The sequence below is a fragment of the Myxocyprinus asiaticus genome, chromosome 35 (assembly GCF_019703515.2).
Source record: "Myxocyprinus asiaticus isolate MX2 ecotype Aquarium Trade chromosome 35, UBuf_Myxa_2, whole genome shotgun sequence".
In the NCBI taxonomy this organism is placed as follows: domain Eukaryota; kingdom Metazoa; phylum Chordata; class Actinopteri; order Cypriniformes; family Catostomidae; genus Myxocyprinus; species Myxocyprinus asiaticus.
Window position 1 is genome coordinate 13993858 of NC_059378.1, and position 19590 is coordinate 14013447.

General features: G+C 38.1%; 2 protein-coding genes across 4 annotated transcripts; one reads left to right on the plus strand and one right to left on the minus strand.

Annotated features, from left to right (window-relative positions):
- Positions 1-272: 272 nt before the first annotated feature.
- LOC127426285 (store-operated calcium entry regulator STIMATE-like) lies at positions 273-11784 on the plus strand. Its single transcript, XM_051672993.1, has 8 exons — positions 273-1243; positions 5035-5083; positions 5289-5384; positions 5524-5645; positions 6163-6275; positions 8061-8138; positions 8496-8645; positions 9925-11784. Exons 1-8 carry the CDS (start codon positions 1072-1074, stop codon positions 10039-10041), a joined length of 897 nt encoding a protein of 298 aa, XP_051528953.1. The 5' UTR covers positions 273-1071; the 3' UTR covers positions 10042-11784.
- LOC127426288 (uncharacterized) lies at positions 9852-18417 on the minus strand. 3 transcript variants are annotated; one of them, XM_051673001.1, is made up of 4 exons: positions 17839-18417; positions 15232-15334; positions 14912-15131; positions 9852-10000 (listed from the first exon to the last, which is right to left on the minus strand). In XM_051673001.1, the coding sequence occupies exons 1-4, from the start codon at positions 17935-17937 to the stop codon at positions 9958-9960; spliced, it is 465 nt and encodes a 154-aa protein (XP_051528961.1). In that variant the 5' UTR covers positions 17938-18417; the 3' UTR covers positions 9852-9957. The 3 variants fall into 3 exon arrangements, with proteins under 3 accessions (XP_051528961.1, XP_051528960.1, XP_051528962.1); XM_051673000.1 differs by having other exon boundaries at positions 17583-18363; XM_051673002.1 differs by lacking the exon at positions 17839-18417 and adding an exon at positions 17017-17185.
- Positions 18418-19590: the final 1173 nt, after the last annotated feature.

Genomic DNA, 19590 nt, shown 5'->3' on the forward strand with positions numbered 1-19590 from the left:
ACTCAAAGAGCTCGCGCTTGTTAAAGAGTGGCGTGCTGTCATAGCAACCATGTTACCTTCCGTTTCCGTTTGTCCTACGAAGGCCGTCTCGTTTAAACGAGGCTTGTTTAAAGGAGAACGCTCGGTATACTGCAGCCTTCAAAGCACGCGTCCTACCTAGCATACAGCCTTCCAAACGAGACACAGCCATAGGCTCACCCTGACGCTATACTACTGGAACGTCGATCGTCCAATCAAATTCGAGTACTGGAACTAACTACATATCCCATGATGCTCTAGTAATACATGACAAAGTGACGACGCAGTTCGAATGAAATGAGTGGATATGGTGTCCAAGGAAGAGTCCTGCATTTAATATGGATAATATATCGCTTCACAGATGTATGTGACAAGGCCGGACACAGACCTTTATATCTATACTGGTTCCAAGCAAACTCTTCTCTTGTAAAAGGCGTCGGCAGGATTTTTTACCAGCTTTGCTAGCAGGGCCGTCTGATCAAACTCTTAAAAGAGCTTTAAAAACGGCAGCAAATGTCAGATCAGCTTATAATTGTATCCATGTGCATTTCTTAACTGGAAGTTTTAACGTCTCTTGACTTCCCTAGCAGTAGCTGCTGATGTGGATGTGAAGACTGTCTTCCTGCTTTAGTTTAACCGGAATTCTACAGTATTGCATTCTACCTGCGAACATAACACGGTCTATTATTAATCTTTCTGATATATATCCTAAAGACAACGTGCGTTGGGTAGAATAAAGTGCATCAACAGGAAACTAGACATCTCAGTCTAGAGCATGTTTGCTCGATGCTAAGGAGGATGCTTATACTGCACAACCTGCTGACCGATATTAGGTAGCAAACAACTGGATGCGCCTTCCATTGAGTTTCAATATGATATATTATCATATTTCGGCGTGATTGGAGGCTCGTGATCTTTCGGTAGGAGCGGAGAGATGGATTTCATGTGCTTACGGTAGCTGTGTCATTGTGCTATCGGTTACCATCACTGCTTATCATTTTTGGGGCATATAGTTTAGAAGAACCCGTGATTGATCGACTAAACTGTTGTGCAATGGCGGGTGGTGGGGTCAGTGTGTTGTCCCGGGGTCAGCTGCCGTCTGCATCCTCCAACTCTTCACCCACTGATGCTGATAACCGGGGCTGCTCCAACGGGGACTTCATGGACACCTTTGGCATCTTCCTGCAGGGCCTGCTGGGAGTGGTGGCCTTCAGCACCCTAATGTGTAAGTACAGTAAATGTATTTTTCCAATTCATTTCTTCCATAGACATTTCATAAGCTACTCCATTAAAGAGTTGTAAAGCATGAACCAAACCAACCAGCTCCGAGGTGAATTGCAACATTACAGACTTTATTTTAAGGCAAAAGTATTTGAAAATAGGACAAAAAGACAAAGGTACAAGTCTGTGACTCTGTGTACTTTTCTTTCATGAGGGTATGGACTACAATCCCATGAAGCATTGCGAATGATATAATCGAATATAAAACTATGGAAATATATACCATTGATTTACGGTTTATGGTTGTTGATTATAAGTATGGAAACAATATAATTTGTTTATTGCGAAATATTCCGATATACACAAATATATAAATAGTTTGAGAGTGTAGAGAGAACGGATTATTGGTTGCCCCCTGCCCTCCCTTCAAGAACTGTACATTTCCAGATTGAGGAAAAGGGCTGGAAAAATCACTGACCCCATTCACCCAGCCCACTACCGTTTTTGAACTGTTGCCTTCTGGCCGGCGCTACAGGGCATTGAGCACCAGAACAGTCAGGCACAGGAACAGTTTTTTCCCTCAGGCTATCCATCTCATGAATATTAAAAGCTGCCCCATTGAGCAATAATTACGTGCAATACACAGTTTAATCTATTTATCCAACAGAACATACCCTGCCTCTTCTGCATTACATTCCCTTGCATCTATATATAACAGATTTGTATTTGTACATACGTATATATACATTTTCAGTCTTATTGTGTATTTCTTTTTTATTATAATTTTTATGCCCTTTTTTCCCCAATTTGGAATGCCCAATTCCCACTACTTAGTAGGTCCTCGTGGTGGCGCGGTTACTCATCTCAATCCAGGTGGCGGAGGACAAGTCTCAGTTGCCTCCGCTTCTGAGATAGTCAATCTGCACATCTTATCACGTGGCTCGCTGTGCATGAGGAGACTCCGCATGTGGAGGCTCATGCTATTCTCCGGGATCCATGCACAACTTACCACGTGCCCCATTGAGAGTGATGAACCACTAATCACGACCACGAGGAGGTTATCCCATGTGACTCTACCCTCCCTAGAAACCGGGCCAATTTGGTTGCTTAGGAGACCTGGCTGGAATCACTCAGCACACCCTGGATTCGAACTCGCGACTCCAGGGGTGGTAGTCAGCATCAATACTCGCTGAGCTACCCAGGCCCCTTTATTGTGTATTTTTATTTACAGTTGTGCTCAAAAGTTTGCATACCCTGGCAGAAATTGTGAAATTTTGGCATTGGTTTTGAAAATAAGACTGATCATGCAAAAAAACCTGTCTTTTATTTAAGGATAGTGATCATATGAAGCCATTTATTATCACATAGTTGTTTGGCTCCTTTTTAAATCATAATGATAACTGAAATCACCCAAATGGCCCTGATCGAAAGTTTACATACCCTTGAATGTTTGGCCTTGTTACAGACACACAAGGTGATACACACAGGTTTAAATGGCAATTAAAGGTTAATTTCCCACACCTGTGGTTTTTTAAATTGCAATTAGTGTCTGTGTATAAATAGACAATGAGTTTGTTAGCTCTCACGTGGATGCACTGAGCAGGCTAGATACTGAGGCATGGGGAGCAGAAAAGAACTGTCAAAAGACCTGCATAACAAGGTAATGGAACTTTATAAAGATGGAAAAGGATATAAAAAGATATCCAAAGCCTTGAAAATGCCAGTCAGTACTGTTCAATCACTTAAGAAGTGGATAATTCGGGGATCTCTTGATACCAAGCCACGGTCAGGTAGACCAAGAAAGATTTCGGCCACAACTGCCAGAAGAATTGTTCGGGATACAAAGAAAAACCCACAGGTAACCTCAGGAGAAATACAGGCTGCTCTTGAAAAAGATGGTGTGGTTGTTTCAAGGAGCACAAAACGACGATACCTGAACAAAAATGAACAAAAATATTTTCTGCTCCCCATGGCTCAGTATCTAGCCTGCTCAGTGCATCCATGTGAGAGCTAACAAACTCATTGTCTATTTATACACAGAATGAATACTGAGGATTCGGATGTACTACTCCATTGGCATATTGTTTTTGACACACTATATACAAGGAAAGTATGGATATTCCTACGCAGTGAGTGATTATTTTTTAAATCGTTCGGTGGCGCAGTAATAAACTGCTTCAAAACAAATAGAGACAGTGTTATACATATGGATTTTTATGTAATGGAAAACAAGGCTAAATTGTGCCAGGACTTCTGGGTTCCATCAGCTCAGGTAGCCCTTTGAAGACTCTGTCAAGCCAGAAGGTCTTGAATGATTCGTCATAGAAGTAGGCAGGTCCAGGCATGTCAGTGTGAGTAATGCAATGCTGCACCTGCATTCTCACCACTGTGTGAACCTGACACTGTGCTTTAATTAAAGAATATGTGTTGTGTGAGCACATTTATAGGTTTCATAAGAAACCCATATTGGGTTTTGCTTGGCAGCACCCTCTCAGTTGCTTTGATATTATGTGGTGTAGGTCATTCCCAGCCTCCTGGTCATTAACTTTGTGCTTGTGTGCACTGGCATACACTTTCTGTATGTCTCATTGATATAAAAGAACCTACTGGAAAGACGTTTTAATAAAATGTATATGTAAGCTACAACCGTCACTTCCCATCAAAGGTGTATGTTCTAGGTTCAATACGAGCTATGCTCAATCAACAGCATAATGGCTTGCATAATGGCTAGTGTGATAAAATCACTTACTAACCTTATCTGTGTAATTATATCCACTTTTACAACTTAGTTGCCATGAAAACTTAAAATCCCTAACTTCCCAAAGACTGTAAAAACGATGATTTAAAAAACTTTACAGCACAAATAATACACCAGTTTTAACAGAAGAATTAATGTAGCTAAGTGCTTTTATAAAATAAGCTTCACATTTCTGCCTTTAAACGCTTCAAAACTGTTTGTCTTGTGGCTATATTTTTAAAACAGTGAGTATTTTAATGTTTACGGATTGTCCATTTCACTTCTATTGTAAGTGCCTCAATGGAACCCAGATTTTTGCTTTTTTAAAGAAAAGGAGGGGCAAGTGAAAATGAATTTTTGTGGTAATCAGTATTATGCCACAAATGCTGTCGATTGAGCTTAACTGGTATTGAACCCGGAATATTCCTTTAACTTGTATTGAACATGAATAAACTTGTATAAAATCACGTTAACAACACACATATAGTTTACGTCTTGTGGTTAGTGTTTTGAAACAGTTATTTTTGCTTTTTTTTTTTCAAAAAAGTTTGTTTTTGTGTACATCAGCATTATGCCACAAATTCTGCCGATTGAGCCAATGCCTTGTATTGAACTCTGAATATTCCTGTAATGTTTTTGCAAAATGTGTGCATTGTTTTACCAAGAAATAAAAAAAATTAAAAAAAGAGGAAAGTTTTGGATTTTGACAAAATAAAAAGGTTATGAGACGAAATAATAAGATAATTAAGACTCTGCACTATTTTAGGTGACTAATGAAATGTAAGCAAATTTGTGACACTGACCACAATAACTATATTTAATTTGCTCTGCATATGTGAGTGTTAAACTTGTGATAATGCAGTTCCTCATTCACATCTTCATCTTTCGAGATCTGAATGTCATGTGAATATCATTTATCGACTGCTATGTTTTTTGTAGCAGCACACCAGATCCAGAAAACAATTTTTAGCATCAGCACTACACCCATGTGGTAAACATTATTGATCTCTCCTTTTCTATTGCTATCACCATAATAGCCTTCTGTTTCTCATCCATAGTGAAACGCTTCAGGGAGCCCAAACATGAACGGAGACCCTGGAAAATCTGGTAAAGTGCCATTTTGTGTCATTAGTAAACATTAGATATTTTAACACATGCAAGGCCAATGCTACACTTCACTGACTTGTATAGCCGCCGTCTAGAGCCCCATTCACCTCGCTCAGGTGAGGGGTTTGACTGGTTAAGGTGAGTTCTAACCAGGTCTGCTCCTTCTCACTGACACCCCCCCCCCCCCGCACCCTCCACCTCTCAGGTTTCTGGACACCTCCAAACAGGCCATAGGGATGCTGTTCATTCACTTTGCCAATGTCTACCTGTCTGACCTCACAGAGGAGGACCCATGTTCACTGTGAGTCTGTCTGTGTGTGTGTTGTTGTCAGTGTTTCCCCCACACATCGTTGTACCTTTCTGAAGTGTTTTGTGTCTGTGATTTACATATCTATGATAGACTGTTCTCAGTAAGCCCATTCCTTGTGTTGTTTCCATAGATACCTCATTAACTTCCTATTGGATGCGACACTGGGCATGCTGGTAATCTATGGCGGCATAAAAGCTGTTAATGCTGTGGTTGAATGGAGACAGTGGGACTCGTTACGTTTTGGAGAGTATGGTATGAGGACCAACCTTAATAATAACTTTAAATACAGTTGTTTAGAGTAAAATGTACCAAAGATGTTTCATGCACTATCGAAAAACTTTACAGATTATAAAACTGATTGGATAAGATGCTTTCAAAGCCATTATTAAATCACTGTAATCAGACCTGTGATTGTACATTATAGCTGAATTACTGAACTAAATTACAGGGCAGATGAATTGTTTATTCTGATAATATTAATAATAAAGGTAACTTGTTTATTGAACTTTGGTGTTTTTACCATAGTGCTGTTTCATTCATTTTATAAAAGCAGTAAGACACTTGAGTCCAGTCCATGCATAACAGTGATTTTACCACACGTGTAAGGGGCCGTCTTGTGTTTTTCCATTGGTACACCCCTTACTCATGATAAACACCATAATGCACAGCCTCTCGTGGCTTAATGCTTTATTAGACACTTCTGCAGAGCTGTTTTCAGGGGATGATTTTATTTTTGTTTTGCTTGTGTTGTTACGATGGCCGTGTGTAGGCGAGCCAATGCAGTGCAGTGCCTGGGCGGGACAGTGTGCTCTCTATATCCTCATCATGATGTTTGAGAAGGTCATGATCATGCTGGTCCTCCTCATCCCACAGTGGAAGAAGGTCAGTCAGGTCTCTCATCACTAATGGTTGTGGTTCATGTTTTAAAACTTAACATTTACAATATTCTGAGATTGCCTCATTAACAGTTTTCAGCATTGATATATTTTGTTAAAGGAAAGGTTCACCCAAAAATGAAAATTCTCTCATCTATACTCGCCCTTTTGCCATCTTAAACTCGTACAATTGCGGAACACAAACAAAGATATTTTAATAGAGATATGAGGTGTTTTTGTCCATACAATGCAAGTCAGTGGGGTCCTGGACTTTCAAGCTCCAAAAAGGACATTAAGGAGGCATAAAGGTAATCCATACGACTCGACTGGTTTAATCCATGTCTTCTGAATGTATTTTTTTTGGTGAAAATCAGACCAAAGTGGAACTCCTTTTTCTCTATAAATATTGACATTTGCAGTCTCCTTAGCACGATCATGACTGTGCATGCGCCAAGCGCCAGGAAGAGTAATCAAGCTTTAAGTCATGATTGTGCCGAGGAGACTGCAAATGTCATGATTTATATGGACCGTTTGGACAAAAACACCTCATATTTTAATGGAGATATCTTTAGCAGAACTGCCAACCTGTACGCATTTTGCGTAGCGGGTACGCATTTTGACCTCAAAGTACGCTGGTACAATTTGTCACTCTAAACTACGCAAAAACCTGGTGACGACTCTGTGCACGTGCAGTACTCAAATCAAGCAACAGCAAAAAAAGAAGAGTTCATATACCAATCATAGCGCTGGGTTCATTCCCCAAATAGCAAGCGGGGATGATTGACAAATGCGCCTATCATTAAAAAGAGACTGTAAATCGACAGCAACACAAAATCCCGCTCGATCCCCCTTCCACACCCGCCGTCTTACTGATTTCTTAAGTGAGGACAGTACAGTAGTCACGGTACTTCTAACTCCTTAAGTTAAACGGGTTAGGGTGGATGTGGAAAGAAATATTGAATTGAGTTAACTTAATACTCTGGAGTCGACGATCATGTGGGCGTGATAACTGCGTGATTTGGTATGCGGCAATCTTATGCCTGCTGCATACCTTTCAATTTGGATGTAGATGTTTTGCAATCTGCCGAAAAAATACGAAAATAAAACAAGGAAAGCCAAATCGCAGAAACTGCTAAGACTGGCCACTGTAATATCAGGTAAGGTACTCACCTTATTTTTTCCGCTCAATTACGTAATTACGTTATAATTATATAATTCACAGATGAGTATAATTTCCTACGTTTATTTTATTGGGTTTATTATAAGCAGCCACTTCTGTTAACTCATGAAAAAATTATTTTAATAGGATTTTTTTAGAAGTAATTTATAATGTATAATTAATAAATTACAATTAATCAAAAATGTTAATTATTTAAAATAAAAATTGTAAATGATAAAGTTTAAAAGATACGTTAATTTTATTATCTAAATTGTGTTCAACCTTCTGTAATGCCCACATCTAGAAAACAGACACTCCCACCTCTGTAATAAACACAGAGATCTTTAGTCCCGTCCGAATCAGTACATTAAATCTCAGATGTCTGGTGATGATAATTGTAACTCACACGTCATTAAGAAAACTAATCTTGTCTGAATAGGGCTTTGGCAGAAGGAAGTAAGTCATGTGGTTGAGACGGCGTAAGTGTGAGTAAATGAGAGAATTCAAATTTTTGGTTGAATTATTTCTTTAAATTATATAAAGCCCAATTTACATTTATATAATATTGAAAGGATGGTAAACTTAAGTCTTTGGGTAATTTATGTTTATGATTGCTGTGTGTGTGTTGGACAGCTGTCTACACTCAACCCCATTACGAACCCTCATCTGGAGCTAGCCATCGTCATGCTAATTGTTCCATTTTTCGTGAACGTAAGTGACAGTCAAGTTTTTGATTAAGAGGAGGTTAATCTATTGTAGCCATATCAGACTGATTTGCAATGTTACAAAATGTATCAAATTACTCTTTACATTGTTTACCAAAGGTGCTGCATGGTTAATGTATTAAATGTTTGATATTTGTATTCACTATTTTATGCACAATATTATTATATTAGTGTTTTTTTCACCTCACTTTATACAAAGTAATTTGATGTTGCTTGTTTCAGTGGCAGCCTGAGCTAAAAATAAAAAGGGGGAAAATGTATGATAGGAAGATCTATCACCATAACACACCTATTTGTTTGTTTGTGTGTGTGTGTGTGTGTGTGTGTGTGTGTGTGTACCCAGGCTCTGATGTTCTGGGTAGTAGATAACTTCCTAATGAAGAAGGGCAGAACAAAAGCCAAACTTGAGGAGAGGGAGGCAGGAGATGATCCCCGCGGCAACAGCAAAGTGCGCTACAGACGGGCCCTGTCACACGATGACTCTGAATCAGAAGTACGTTACACTTGCTAAATTAATTTCATCCAACAGCCATGTGGAAGATGGTTTATTACCAGCAACATCATAGACTTACACTCTGGTCACATACACTGAAAATGGCAAAAAATAGTAACTTCTTTTTATTGGTAATTAGATAAATTGTGTCTTAGCTCAGTCAAATAAATTTAAACATTTCATCTCATCAAAGTAATACATTTAATACATCAGAGTATCTTATAATGGATTACATAAATGATAACTTTCAATAATTAATGGAATGTATTAAACTATTTTGAAACAACAAAAAGTCTTCAGACCTGACCAGGGAGATCTGAATCTGGACATGGACTGACTTTGGCAAAGACACTTTGGCTTCTTTAACAAAGAACTTTCTGGATTGAAAACATTCATATTTTGGGTTATTTTTGTGTATGTTCTGAAGAGGACCTCCTTTTATTCCACTATATTTTGCAAGATAGTTACATAAGTTGTTTGGGTGTCCTTCACTGATGTAAAAATCTTTCCCAACACTTCAGCCAGTGAGTTTACAATCTAACGATGCAGGCGTTCCTTTGAGAATGGTCTACGCTGACTGTTCCGGCATGAACAATATTAGCAAATCCGGTTATGAACTCTGGGTACACTTCATTTTCATTGAAAGACAGATTACAAAAACAAATAGAGGATTTTTGTTGGCAGGAACAAACGAATACAAATGACATAACACTGTGTACATGGTTTCCTAGAATCCTCTTGTTACTAATGTTTTAAAATTCTCTGGTGTTGACTTTCTTTCATTGATTGGCCTTAGTGTTGTACATCTGTTAAATAAATGCATATCCTTCTCAACTCACCAAACTTTAAACTAACTCACCGTTTCAGTGGTGATAGATTTGACACAAGGCAAGTAATTTGAGCACGAAACTTTAAAAAATTGATGGTGAGAACAAGACAGGCCACATGGTCCTCGATCATCTCAGGTTTAGTATTTCCATACACACTCCACTTTTAACTGTCAAATATAAATATTTTGCATATGTATCAGATGGTTTGGACAAGTGATTGTAGTCCTCTCTTCAAAAGTCGCTCATCATGGGTTATATGGAGAATATCACCCATTTTATCATGGCTGCAGCCCTATTTACACACTTGCTTTGGGAGGAGTATTCCACTTGGGGTGAAAATTGTTTAGGATGAGTTCAACTAGAAATGTAATCAATGTCACCTGATTCTTAGAAGAAGAAAAAAAACAGGGTAAGTCGAACTTTCTCTTGTCCCCTTTTGTGCTGGTCAGATCCTGTTCTCTGCAGATGACGAAATGGAGGATTCAGATGGTGACGACGATATAAGAAGAATCAAAGGGCTCAAGCCTGTTAAGAAAAAGAAACACCGTCTTGGTATCCCAGTCTGAGTTGCAATGTAGACTTGAGGCCTTCCTCACTCTCATGACCCCACCTCATTAACCTGAGCTTTACACCTGGACATGGATCAGCAACTGGTGGGCATAATGACTATACACTCCAAACAAGTGGCATTGAGAGCAATTTAACTTAATAAAAGGACTAGGCTCTAGTTAGTCTACAAACTCTCTGCATTTCCACCCATGCATACACATGAGAGGTGCCTCCTGCTATTCTGAGACATCTACCAGTACCAGAACAATTGTTGTTAACATTGAGGTATGTTGAAGGTGACGAGGAATTTGGGACCACATAATTTTTTTCAGTCAGTCCAGTTTTTTGCACATTCACGATCTGTAATGTGCTGCTTTACCGTGATCGCCTCACATAGACCTCAGATGTACAACAGTGGGAGATCTTGGCTACAACTTTACTATGAATTAGTCCAGCCTTTAAACTGAGAAACTCTTTGAATTGTAACTTTTCAGTATGTTTTATTCTATTTGTCCATCACACTTCACAAATAACACATGGACTTTCTTCTACTGAGATAAGTACCTTAACTATATGCATGTGACCGTGATACTGACATAGCCAGACTAGTTAAGGTTGCTTACAGACGGTTCCAAAGCACTTTAGCTAGTGTAGCTTTGGAGTCGAGTTGTTTTGGTAACTGTGCCGATAAATGTTAAGGAATAAGGTTTGCCAACAGCATTACAAGTCCCTGATATTATAATACAGCTGGGTATGGTCTGTTTGCATTGTCTGATTGCAGAGACAAATTAATGAGAAGGCACATAAATCCAAGGAAAGTCTGTTTCAGCCCCCTGTGCTGTTAATCTGTAATGGCATGCTTGTCAGATTGTTTGGTTTTTAAAAGTATATCTGCCCCAAAGTTCAGTGTGTCACTGTTTTTCTGCCACGAAGTGTGTGTTTTCCTTGCATATTTATTTGTTGTTTTGTTGCATCTGTGTGGGAGACTTTTGTTTTGCTACTCATTACAGGGTAGATGCTTTGGTGCAGGATGCTTCAGTAATCTTTTGCACAGTTCTTGTGTCATTTTGTGTGCAGTTTTGTACATCTTAAAAATACAACAAATCTGACACTGTCAAATGCTAATCTAGAAGGTATTTGTTCTTTGTCCCTACACTCAGATACTTACAAAGTGATGCCTTTGTATCATGCACTCTGCAGAATTCTTAAAAATCGAGAGTGCATATCTCTGATTATTGTTTGTATTAATTATTCTGAAGAATGTGATATGGGGAAAATGCCTGTAGGTTTTCATACTTGGTTTAGGATGTTTTACAGATAACTTACTTTACACATTCAGCCCAGAGTGGCAGTGAGAACTGTAAGTCTTTTATTGTTTCAACAAGTTAACTGACATTAATGGACCAAGATTGTGTGAGTGATCGTACTATGTTTGCATACAGTACGTGTTTGTGTCTTTGCATTTTTTTTTAAAGGATTCATTTGAAACCAGGCTTTCTAGTTAGGCCTGTTGGATGAACATAGTTACTGATGAGGATTTTGTCTTGATGGAAATGTAACTGCCTTTTCCTCTCCAGGTTGACTCTGACTATTATTACTGTGCAATCTTTGTTAGAGTTGGTGGTGAGAGAAAGAACCAAATATAAAAACGGAGAAGGGTTATAAGTACTAAACTGTATTAGATGATTAGAATTACTGACAAATTATGATCTTGCATTATTATTATGTATGGTTTTTTCAATAAACTCTGTCAAAAACTAGGTGTGTGTCCATTTGTCCATGTGTGTGTGTGTTGTCTCCTATGTATAATATTCTGTAAGATACCTTCCATGCCTATTTTCCTAAAAATTCATTTTAACATTGCAAAAAGGATGTTTCCTGACCGGGAACCCAAGCCACGGCAGTGAGAACGCTGAATCCTAACCACTGGATTACAAGTGAGTTATGTGCTCTTGTAGATATTAACCACTTTAAATTTGATGTGAAACAATGTGACAAAAAAAAATATAGGGGCGAGTTTCGATTTTATAGAGTTTTTTTTTTTTTTTTCATCATTTGAGGTGCAAAGCATTATGTAATATAGGGTGACCATACGTCCTCTCTTTCAGACCTTAAAAAAGCGTCCGGCCGGGATTTCTAAATTTGCAAAAATGTCCAGATTCGGCTTTAGTTGCATTTTGATGTGCATCTGGTCTAATACTTTGTGTGTGCGCACATATTTGCATTGTTTTAACCCCTCTTTGTAAGTCCCACCTTCTCGCACACCAATTGGTCGATTAAGAGGCTTGCATCAACTATTGGCCGAATTCCTGCCTGTCAATCTCTCCGCGAACGCACGAAGCGCTGTTGTGTTCGGCATCAAACAGTTGCTTGACAGTAGCAGCAAATGCCAGATGAGTGAAACAATGCCCAAACAAAAGTGCAAATTTACAGAAGATTTGCACAAAAAATTCCCATGCTTTCATCCAGGTCGAGATTCGTGGGAAGCAGAATGTTTGACATGTAAAGTTGGCACTTATGTGTCAGTTGCTGATAAAGGTGCAAGTGATTTAGAAGCACACATTAGCTTTGCGAAGCATAAAGGGTCAGCAAAAGGTGAAAGTTCATCAGGTAAATTAACGGACTACTTTTTGCAACCTGGTAAAATGATCACATTGGCCATGGAAAATGAAGCATTCAAAATAATATTAATAGTAAATGTAGGTACACTCATAGCATCAAATATTTTATTATATACATGGAAATTCAAAAGAATGTTGGGAATGATTATTTATATATATATTTGTTATGCTAATAGTGTCTTTTTCACTGTATTAAAGTTTGTATTCATAGTAACACTGTTTTGAACCCTATTATTAATTTACTTATTTAATTATTATAATTTACTGATTACTTGATGGAAAAAGTAATCACATTACTAATAACTTTTAAGTTATTTTCTAAAACACTTGTCACAATTCTTTTTTTTTCGCTCAAATTCTAAATTGTCTATTTTCTCCTTGTTCATTGTCACACCCCTTCACCTGTCACAGCAGAGCAAACAGATGTGCATGTGAATTCACATTTTATCTGTATACATAAATATTTTGTTTATAAATATCTGTAACCCAAGTAATGTCCTTAAATATATTATATTGCATGTATTATTTTTGTTACATGTTTGTTTAATTGCATAATTTGTACTATTCACAATAGTATTTAGTTGCCAAATATATACAGTTGTGCTCAAAAGTTTGCATACCCTTGGAGAATTGGTAATATATGTACCATTTTTAAAGAAAACATGAGTGAGCAGGCAAAACACATTTCTTTTATTTCTTATGGAATTCATATTCAACTGTAGGTTATAACAGAATGGCACAATCATAAAACAAAACATGGCAACAAAGAAAAAAATGAAATGACCCCTGTTCAAAAGTCTGCATACCCTTAGTTCTTAATACTGTGTATTGCCCCCTTTAGCATCAATGACAGCGTGCAATCTTTTGTAATAGTTGTCTATGAGGTCCCAAATTCTTGCAGGTGGTATAACTGCCCATTCGTCTTGGCAAAATGCCTCCAGGTCATGCAAAGTCTTTGGTCGTCTTGCATGAACCACACGTTTGAGATCTCCCCAGAGTGGCTCGATGATATTAAGGTCAGGAGACTGTGATGGCCACTCCAGAACCTTCACCTTTTTCTGCTGTAACCACTGGAGGGTCAACTGGGCCTTGTGCTTAGGATCATTGTCGTGTTGGAAAGTCCAAGAGCGTCCCATGCACAGCTTTCGTGCAGAAGAATGCAATTGTCTGCCAGTATTTTCTGATAACATGTTGCATTCATCTTGCCATCAATTTTCACAAGATTCCCCGTGCCTTTAGAGCTCACACACCCCCAAAACATCAGTAAGCCACCAACATGCTTCACAGTGGGGATGGTATTCTTTTCACTATAGGCCTTGTTGACCCCTCTCCAAACATAACACTTATGGTTGTGACCATAAAGCTCTATTTTGGTCTCGTCACTCCAAATTATAGTGTGCCAGAAGCTGTGAGGCGTGTCAAGGTGTTGTCAGGCATATTGTACCCAGGCTTTTTTGTGGCACTGGCGCAGTAAAGGCTTCTTTCTGGCAACTCGACCATGCAGCTAATTTTTGTTCAAATATTGTCGTATTGTGCTCCTTGAAACAACCATACTGTCTTTTTCCAGAGCAGCCTGTATTTCTCCTGAGGTTACCTGTGGGTTTTTCTTTGTATCCCGAACAATTCTTCTGGCAGTTGTGGCTGAAATCTTTCTTGGTCTACCTGACCTTGGCTTGGTATCAAGAGATCCCCGAATTTTCCACTTCTTAATAAGTGATTGAACAGTACTGCCTGGCATTTTCAAGACTTTGGATATCTTTTTATATCCTTTTCCATCTTTATGAAGTTCCATTACCTTGTTACGCAGGTCTTTTGACAGTTCTTTTCTGCTCCCCATGTCTGTAACAAGGCCATACATTCAAGGGTATGTACATTTTGATCAGGGCCATTTGGGTGATTTCTGTTATCATTATGATTTAAAAAGGAGCCAAACAACTGTGATAATAAATGGCTTCATATGATCAAAATCAATGCCAACATTTCACAGTTTCTGCCAGGGTATGCAAACTTTTGTGCACAACTTTACATTTTAGTTGCAAAGCGTGAAATTTGGTTGCAAACATGAGTGATTTCCTCTCATTGTAGTAGAGGGTTGCACATAAAGTAAAAGATCGATCTTGGGATTTAAGAATTGATATCGAGATCATTCAAATGAAGATCACGATACATTGGGAAAATCTGTATTTTTACCCACCCTTAATGTACAGCTATGGTGTCAGAACTGGTTGTTTACAGGTTTGAGCAGGACTACTTAAGATGAACTTACTTTACATCGTCTTCTTGTTTGACAGTGGGCATGTGGAAAGTGGAATCTGTTGGTTTCTTTGTGGAGTGTGATGACCCCTCAGTGGACTCATCTGTGCTATCCTCCATTCGTGGCCTTTTAACTGGTAATAATGTGAATGGAGATTTAGGACTGACGACAAAGTCCTCTTCGGAGCAGGACACGCTAGCACAGTGACTCACAAGAGGTTTCACTTGAATCGCTGATATCACACACAAATGAAAATCAAACCAATTAAGCACAACACAAGGAACCTTTTACTCACAGGGAATGTGGTGAAAATTTCAGTTAAACACAGTTACCTTTGCTGCGTATTTTTGGCTTTTTTTGGGTGCGTACTGCTTGGACCGATGCGTTCTTCAAAAGTGGACCATTACATTGGCTGCCCACCTCTCGTGTCAGTGGCTGTGGGACAGATGCAACATACAGTACATCAATAAGGCATTTAAAACATTCATTGTAACGCTAACAACAAAGCCATTATGTATAATTTACTATAAGGCATTTCCCTATTTTAGTTTCTACTCTCCAATTCACACTGCCAGTGACTTGCAGCATCAACACGATGGGATTGTCACTGAGAGCTCAGTGGCAATTTCCAGCGACAGTGCTGAGGACAGGTTGTGGGCATGTCCAGCAAAGCAACAATGTTGGGAATAGAGCGCAACAGTGCCCTCCCATTTTTTCTGCCATCTGGGTTCCGGAAGCATTTTTCCCATTTATTTTTTCTGAAGGCTTTTCATAAAGTTTTTAATAAAAGAGTTCTGAGCCATGAACCAAACCAACTAGCTCTAAGGAGAATCACAACATTACAAGGTTTGATTTGAAGCAAAAAAGTATTTGAAAATCAGACAAAAAGACAAAGGTTCAAGACTTATAATCCCATGAAGCATTCAAATAGTGATAGACTGATATATCGGCCAGGCCAATTTATCAGCCGTTATTTGGCCATTTTGCGATTATCGGCATTGGCCGATAACAGTGTTTGCTTGGCCAATTAACAGAAGTGTTAAATTTCCCTTGTGTCAGTTACAGAATCTACAAATAGATTTGGCAATGAATAGTCAACACTTTTTGTTTTCAATATTTCTTTCTATTTTTTTAAATATTACTTTAGAAATATTTCACTTTAGAAATTTTGTGCACATCTGATTTGCTCTTGTTAAATTGTATTATGTTTATCTGCATTTATATCGGCCATCCTGCTCTAGATATTTTGTATCAGCCATTTAAATACCAATATCGGTCGACCACTAATTGCGAATGACGTAATCAAATAAAAACGCTGAAAATATAAAAATTATTCACTTTAGGTTGTTGATTATAAGTATGGAAACAATATATTTTAAGTTTACTGCAAAATATTCAGATATAAACAAATATATAGCTATGTAGTTTGAGGATGTAGGGATACCAACTCGATTGCGTCATTCAAAGTGCGTCATTGAAGTAGGCGGTCCCTGCTGGACTTTTTTGGCGGGCTTTGTTGGATGCGGTTCTCTGATTGGTGGATCTCTCTCTGCTGGACCATGGGAAGTGTAGTTGTTCACCAGGAATTCCACTATTAAACACGATGTTAAAACAATGAAGTTGAAATAACACAGAATACTGGCTTCAACAAAGGCATACACCATCGATGAAAAACCTCAGAGCTCATGGTAGTTCGGTCTTTAAAGGTTTACAAGTTATCGTTGAAAATCAGTTCGTCTATATGGAAAAAAATTATGGGATTTTAACTTGCGGAACCAGACTGTTGCGCTCCATATTAGTATTTGTGGGAGGGGTTATTCTCATACTAGAGAGCATTTTATTAGACAAAAATCTGTATACACCCCTGTGAACAAGATGAGTCATCAATATTTTTGGTACATTATACTGGAAGAGGAATTTTCTTTTTCTGTCATTTTAACACTTGGCCAGAATCGGTCTGGAACACATTCTGTAAACTTTATTTTCTATTTTTTGGCATCTAAAAGCTCTAGTTGATGGCTAACATATCAAGTTGAGACAATCGAGGTAATGTTAAAAAAGTAACTGTAAATTAATGTAATGCAATTTTAGTCTCTGGGGGGGAAAAGGATACTAACTTGTGCTGGAGGGGAAGCCCCTACAGTGTACAAAGTTGGAATGGCTGTTTCTGCTAACACAAGATTAGGCACCATCCCTTCGCTGAACATTCCCAAATTGGTGAAGGAATCCTCAGAAAAATGCCTGTCACACAGACGCGAGTTGGCACAGATACCTCTCTCTTCAAAATGAACAAACTGCAGCCACTTACTTCGCAACCAACTCACGGTTGGGAAACTAAATAACGTGCGCACGTTCGAGCAGCCAAACACACATCGACGACCCATGTTTGCTATTGCAAAGCGAAGGCGGTATTTATCATTTAAGGGAAAGACGTTCTCATTCTAGGGCATTTGATTGGATAAACTCTGTGTAGTGCAGGTTGAGTCGTCATTATTTTTTGTCCGTTTTCCCGGAAGAGAGAGTAGATTTTAAAGGCGTATTCCTGTTAAAAAGTGAGTTTTGTCAACGTTTAGGAGTACGCTAGCACACGGATGACCTTAAAGCTAGCCTGGACTAAAAACCACAAAAACTCTCATTTAATTGCGGTCTTGGGTCAAAGATGTGGCATCGCGAGAATACGTACCTTCAAACTTGGCGACGGACCAACGGTGTATATTGTTGGTACAGCCGAATCTATCAAGTACAGAAAGCCCGAGAATCCCATTTCGTATTGCTTTAAATTTGTGAAGCATTCAGGAGCGAAATGCCTGCCACACAGACGCGAGCTCTCTGATATTCCTCCTTCCTCAAAATGCAGAAATTCAAGCCAGCGAGCTCGCAACCAGGGTATTTTAGGGAAAGGGAACAAGGTTTTGTGCGGGTAACAACCCAAAACACACCTCTTCACCATATCTACTATCGCTTGCTATGCACGTAGTGTAGCTCGTTCTGTGTTTAGGAAGTCCGACTCTTTTCCGTAAACCTTTTTCACTGTTCATTTCAAAGAACCGACTCAAACGATCCGGTACAAAAGATGATTTTGCGTCATCGCGTCATGACGTTAGCAGGCAACAAAGAGCGTTTCAGAGATGGAGGACTTTATTATATTTTGATGAAAGGTTATTAAATACAAACATTCCACAGCAACTTTCAGTCACTGGATAAGATAATTTGTGTATCATCTGGCACTAGATAAGATTCATTATTCCACACTATACAAACTACTGTATATTTTATATGTATTATTTTCATTGTATACTGTGTATTCTATATTGTGTGTATTGTATACTGTGCATTGTATATTATTATTTGTGTATTGTGTTGTGTAAATTTGATATTTATTGTAGATTGTAATATGTCTTATCACTGTCATGACTGCTATGTTGCTCTGAACTGCACCCAAGTCTTTCACCCACTGTTGCACTTGTGTGACAGTAAAGTGATTTGATTTGAAAAGGTTTTATTTGAACATTTTACATTGGCAGTCTGTACTATTGAAATATATACTGAAAATGGCACCTACAAAACGATTTTTAACCCTTAAATGCATGGGAATTTCACCAAACACACACACACACACACACACACACACACACACACACACACACACACACATATATATATATATATATATATATATATATATATATATATCACAAATGGATCTACAAAATGCCCAGATAGTGTCAAACTTTAAAAATATTTTCATGACATTTAGAAAATAATAGAATAAAATATATTAGATGTAGTATTTTTCATATATCAAAGAGAAAATGCAACAAATCAGTACAAACCTAGAACAGGATTCATTACGTTCACACACTGAAATTTCCTGAGATACAACTGGCTGTCAAAAACATACTGAGCTACACTTAAGTATTTTGTCAGGCACTTATTGAGACTAAATAGATGTACAACTTTCATAATTTCAGTGGTACACCCAAATGACAATAGTCATATTATACTGTTCATGTGTTACACTTGCTATAGTTTACTTCCATGTTGTTTCTTCATCAAACAGAAATGTCAAATGTAAATCGTCAATCACTTAAACAACAGCGCCACCTTGAGTAAGGAATAACATGTATAATATGTATGTGTACACGCATATGGAATACTGATAAATCACCATTGTTGATAATTCATTGTTGCACAGAACATCAATGTGATATAGTATTTATTTGTATGAATTTAGTACTAATTTCTCATTTTTGTTATACACTATAAGAGATAGATTGAGGAATACTAAAGAGGTGTGGGCACAACTCCAAAAAAGTGGATGAGGTAGAGGGGGTGAAATGAAGTCCAGGGTCACTAAAGACCTGAGGTATGTGAGAAAAGACAAAAAAATAAAAATAATAATAATAAAATAAATACAAGTAAACTGACTATACTTTGTAAATTTGTATAGACAAAATTGTTTAGGATAAGGTACAATAATGATGCAGTGGAGATGGAGCAAGAATATTTTTGCTTTTGTTTAATAATAATGAAATATGATGGATCATGCACAACAAAGCCAGGGAAATTGATTAATAAAGTAAATAGGATTTTGATTGGCTGAATACTGTATCTATTTTTATTTTGACCACATAGATGGCAAAGATCACTACTCATTCTCAGCTGACTCACCATCCCAGAAAAGTGCTTTG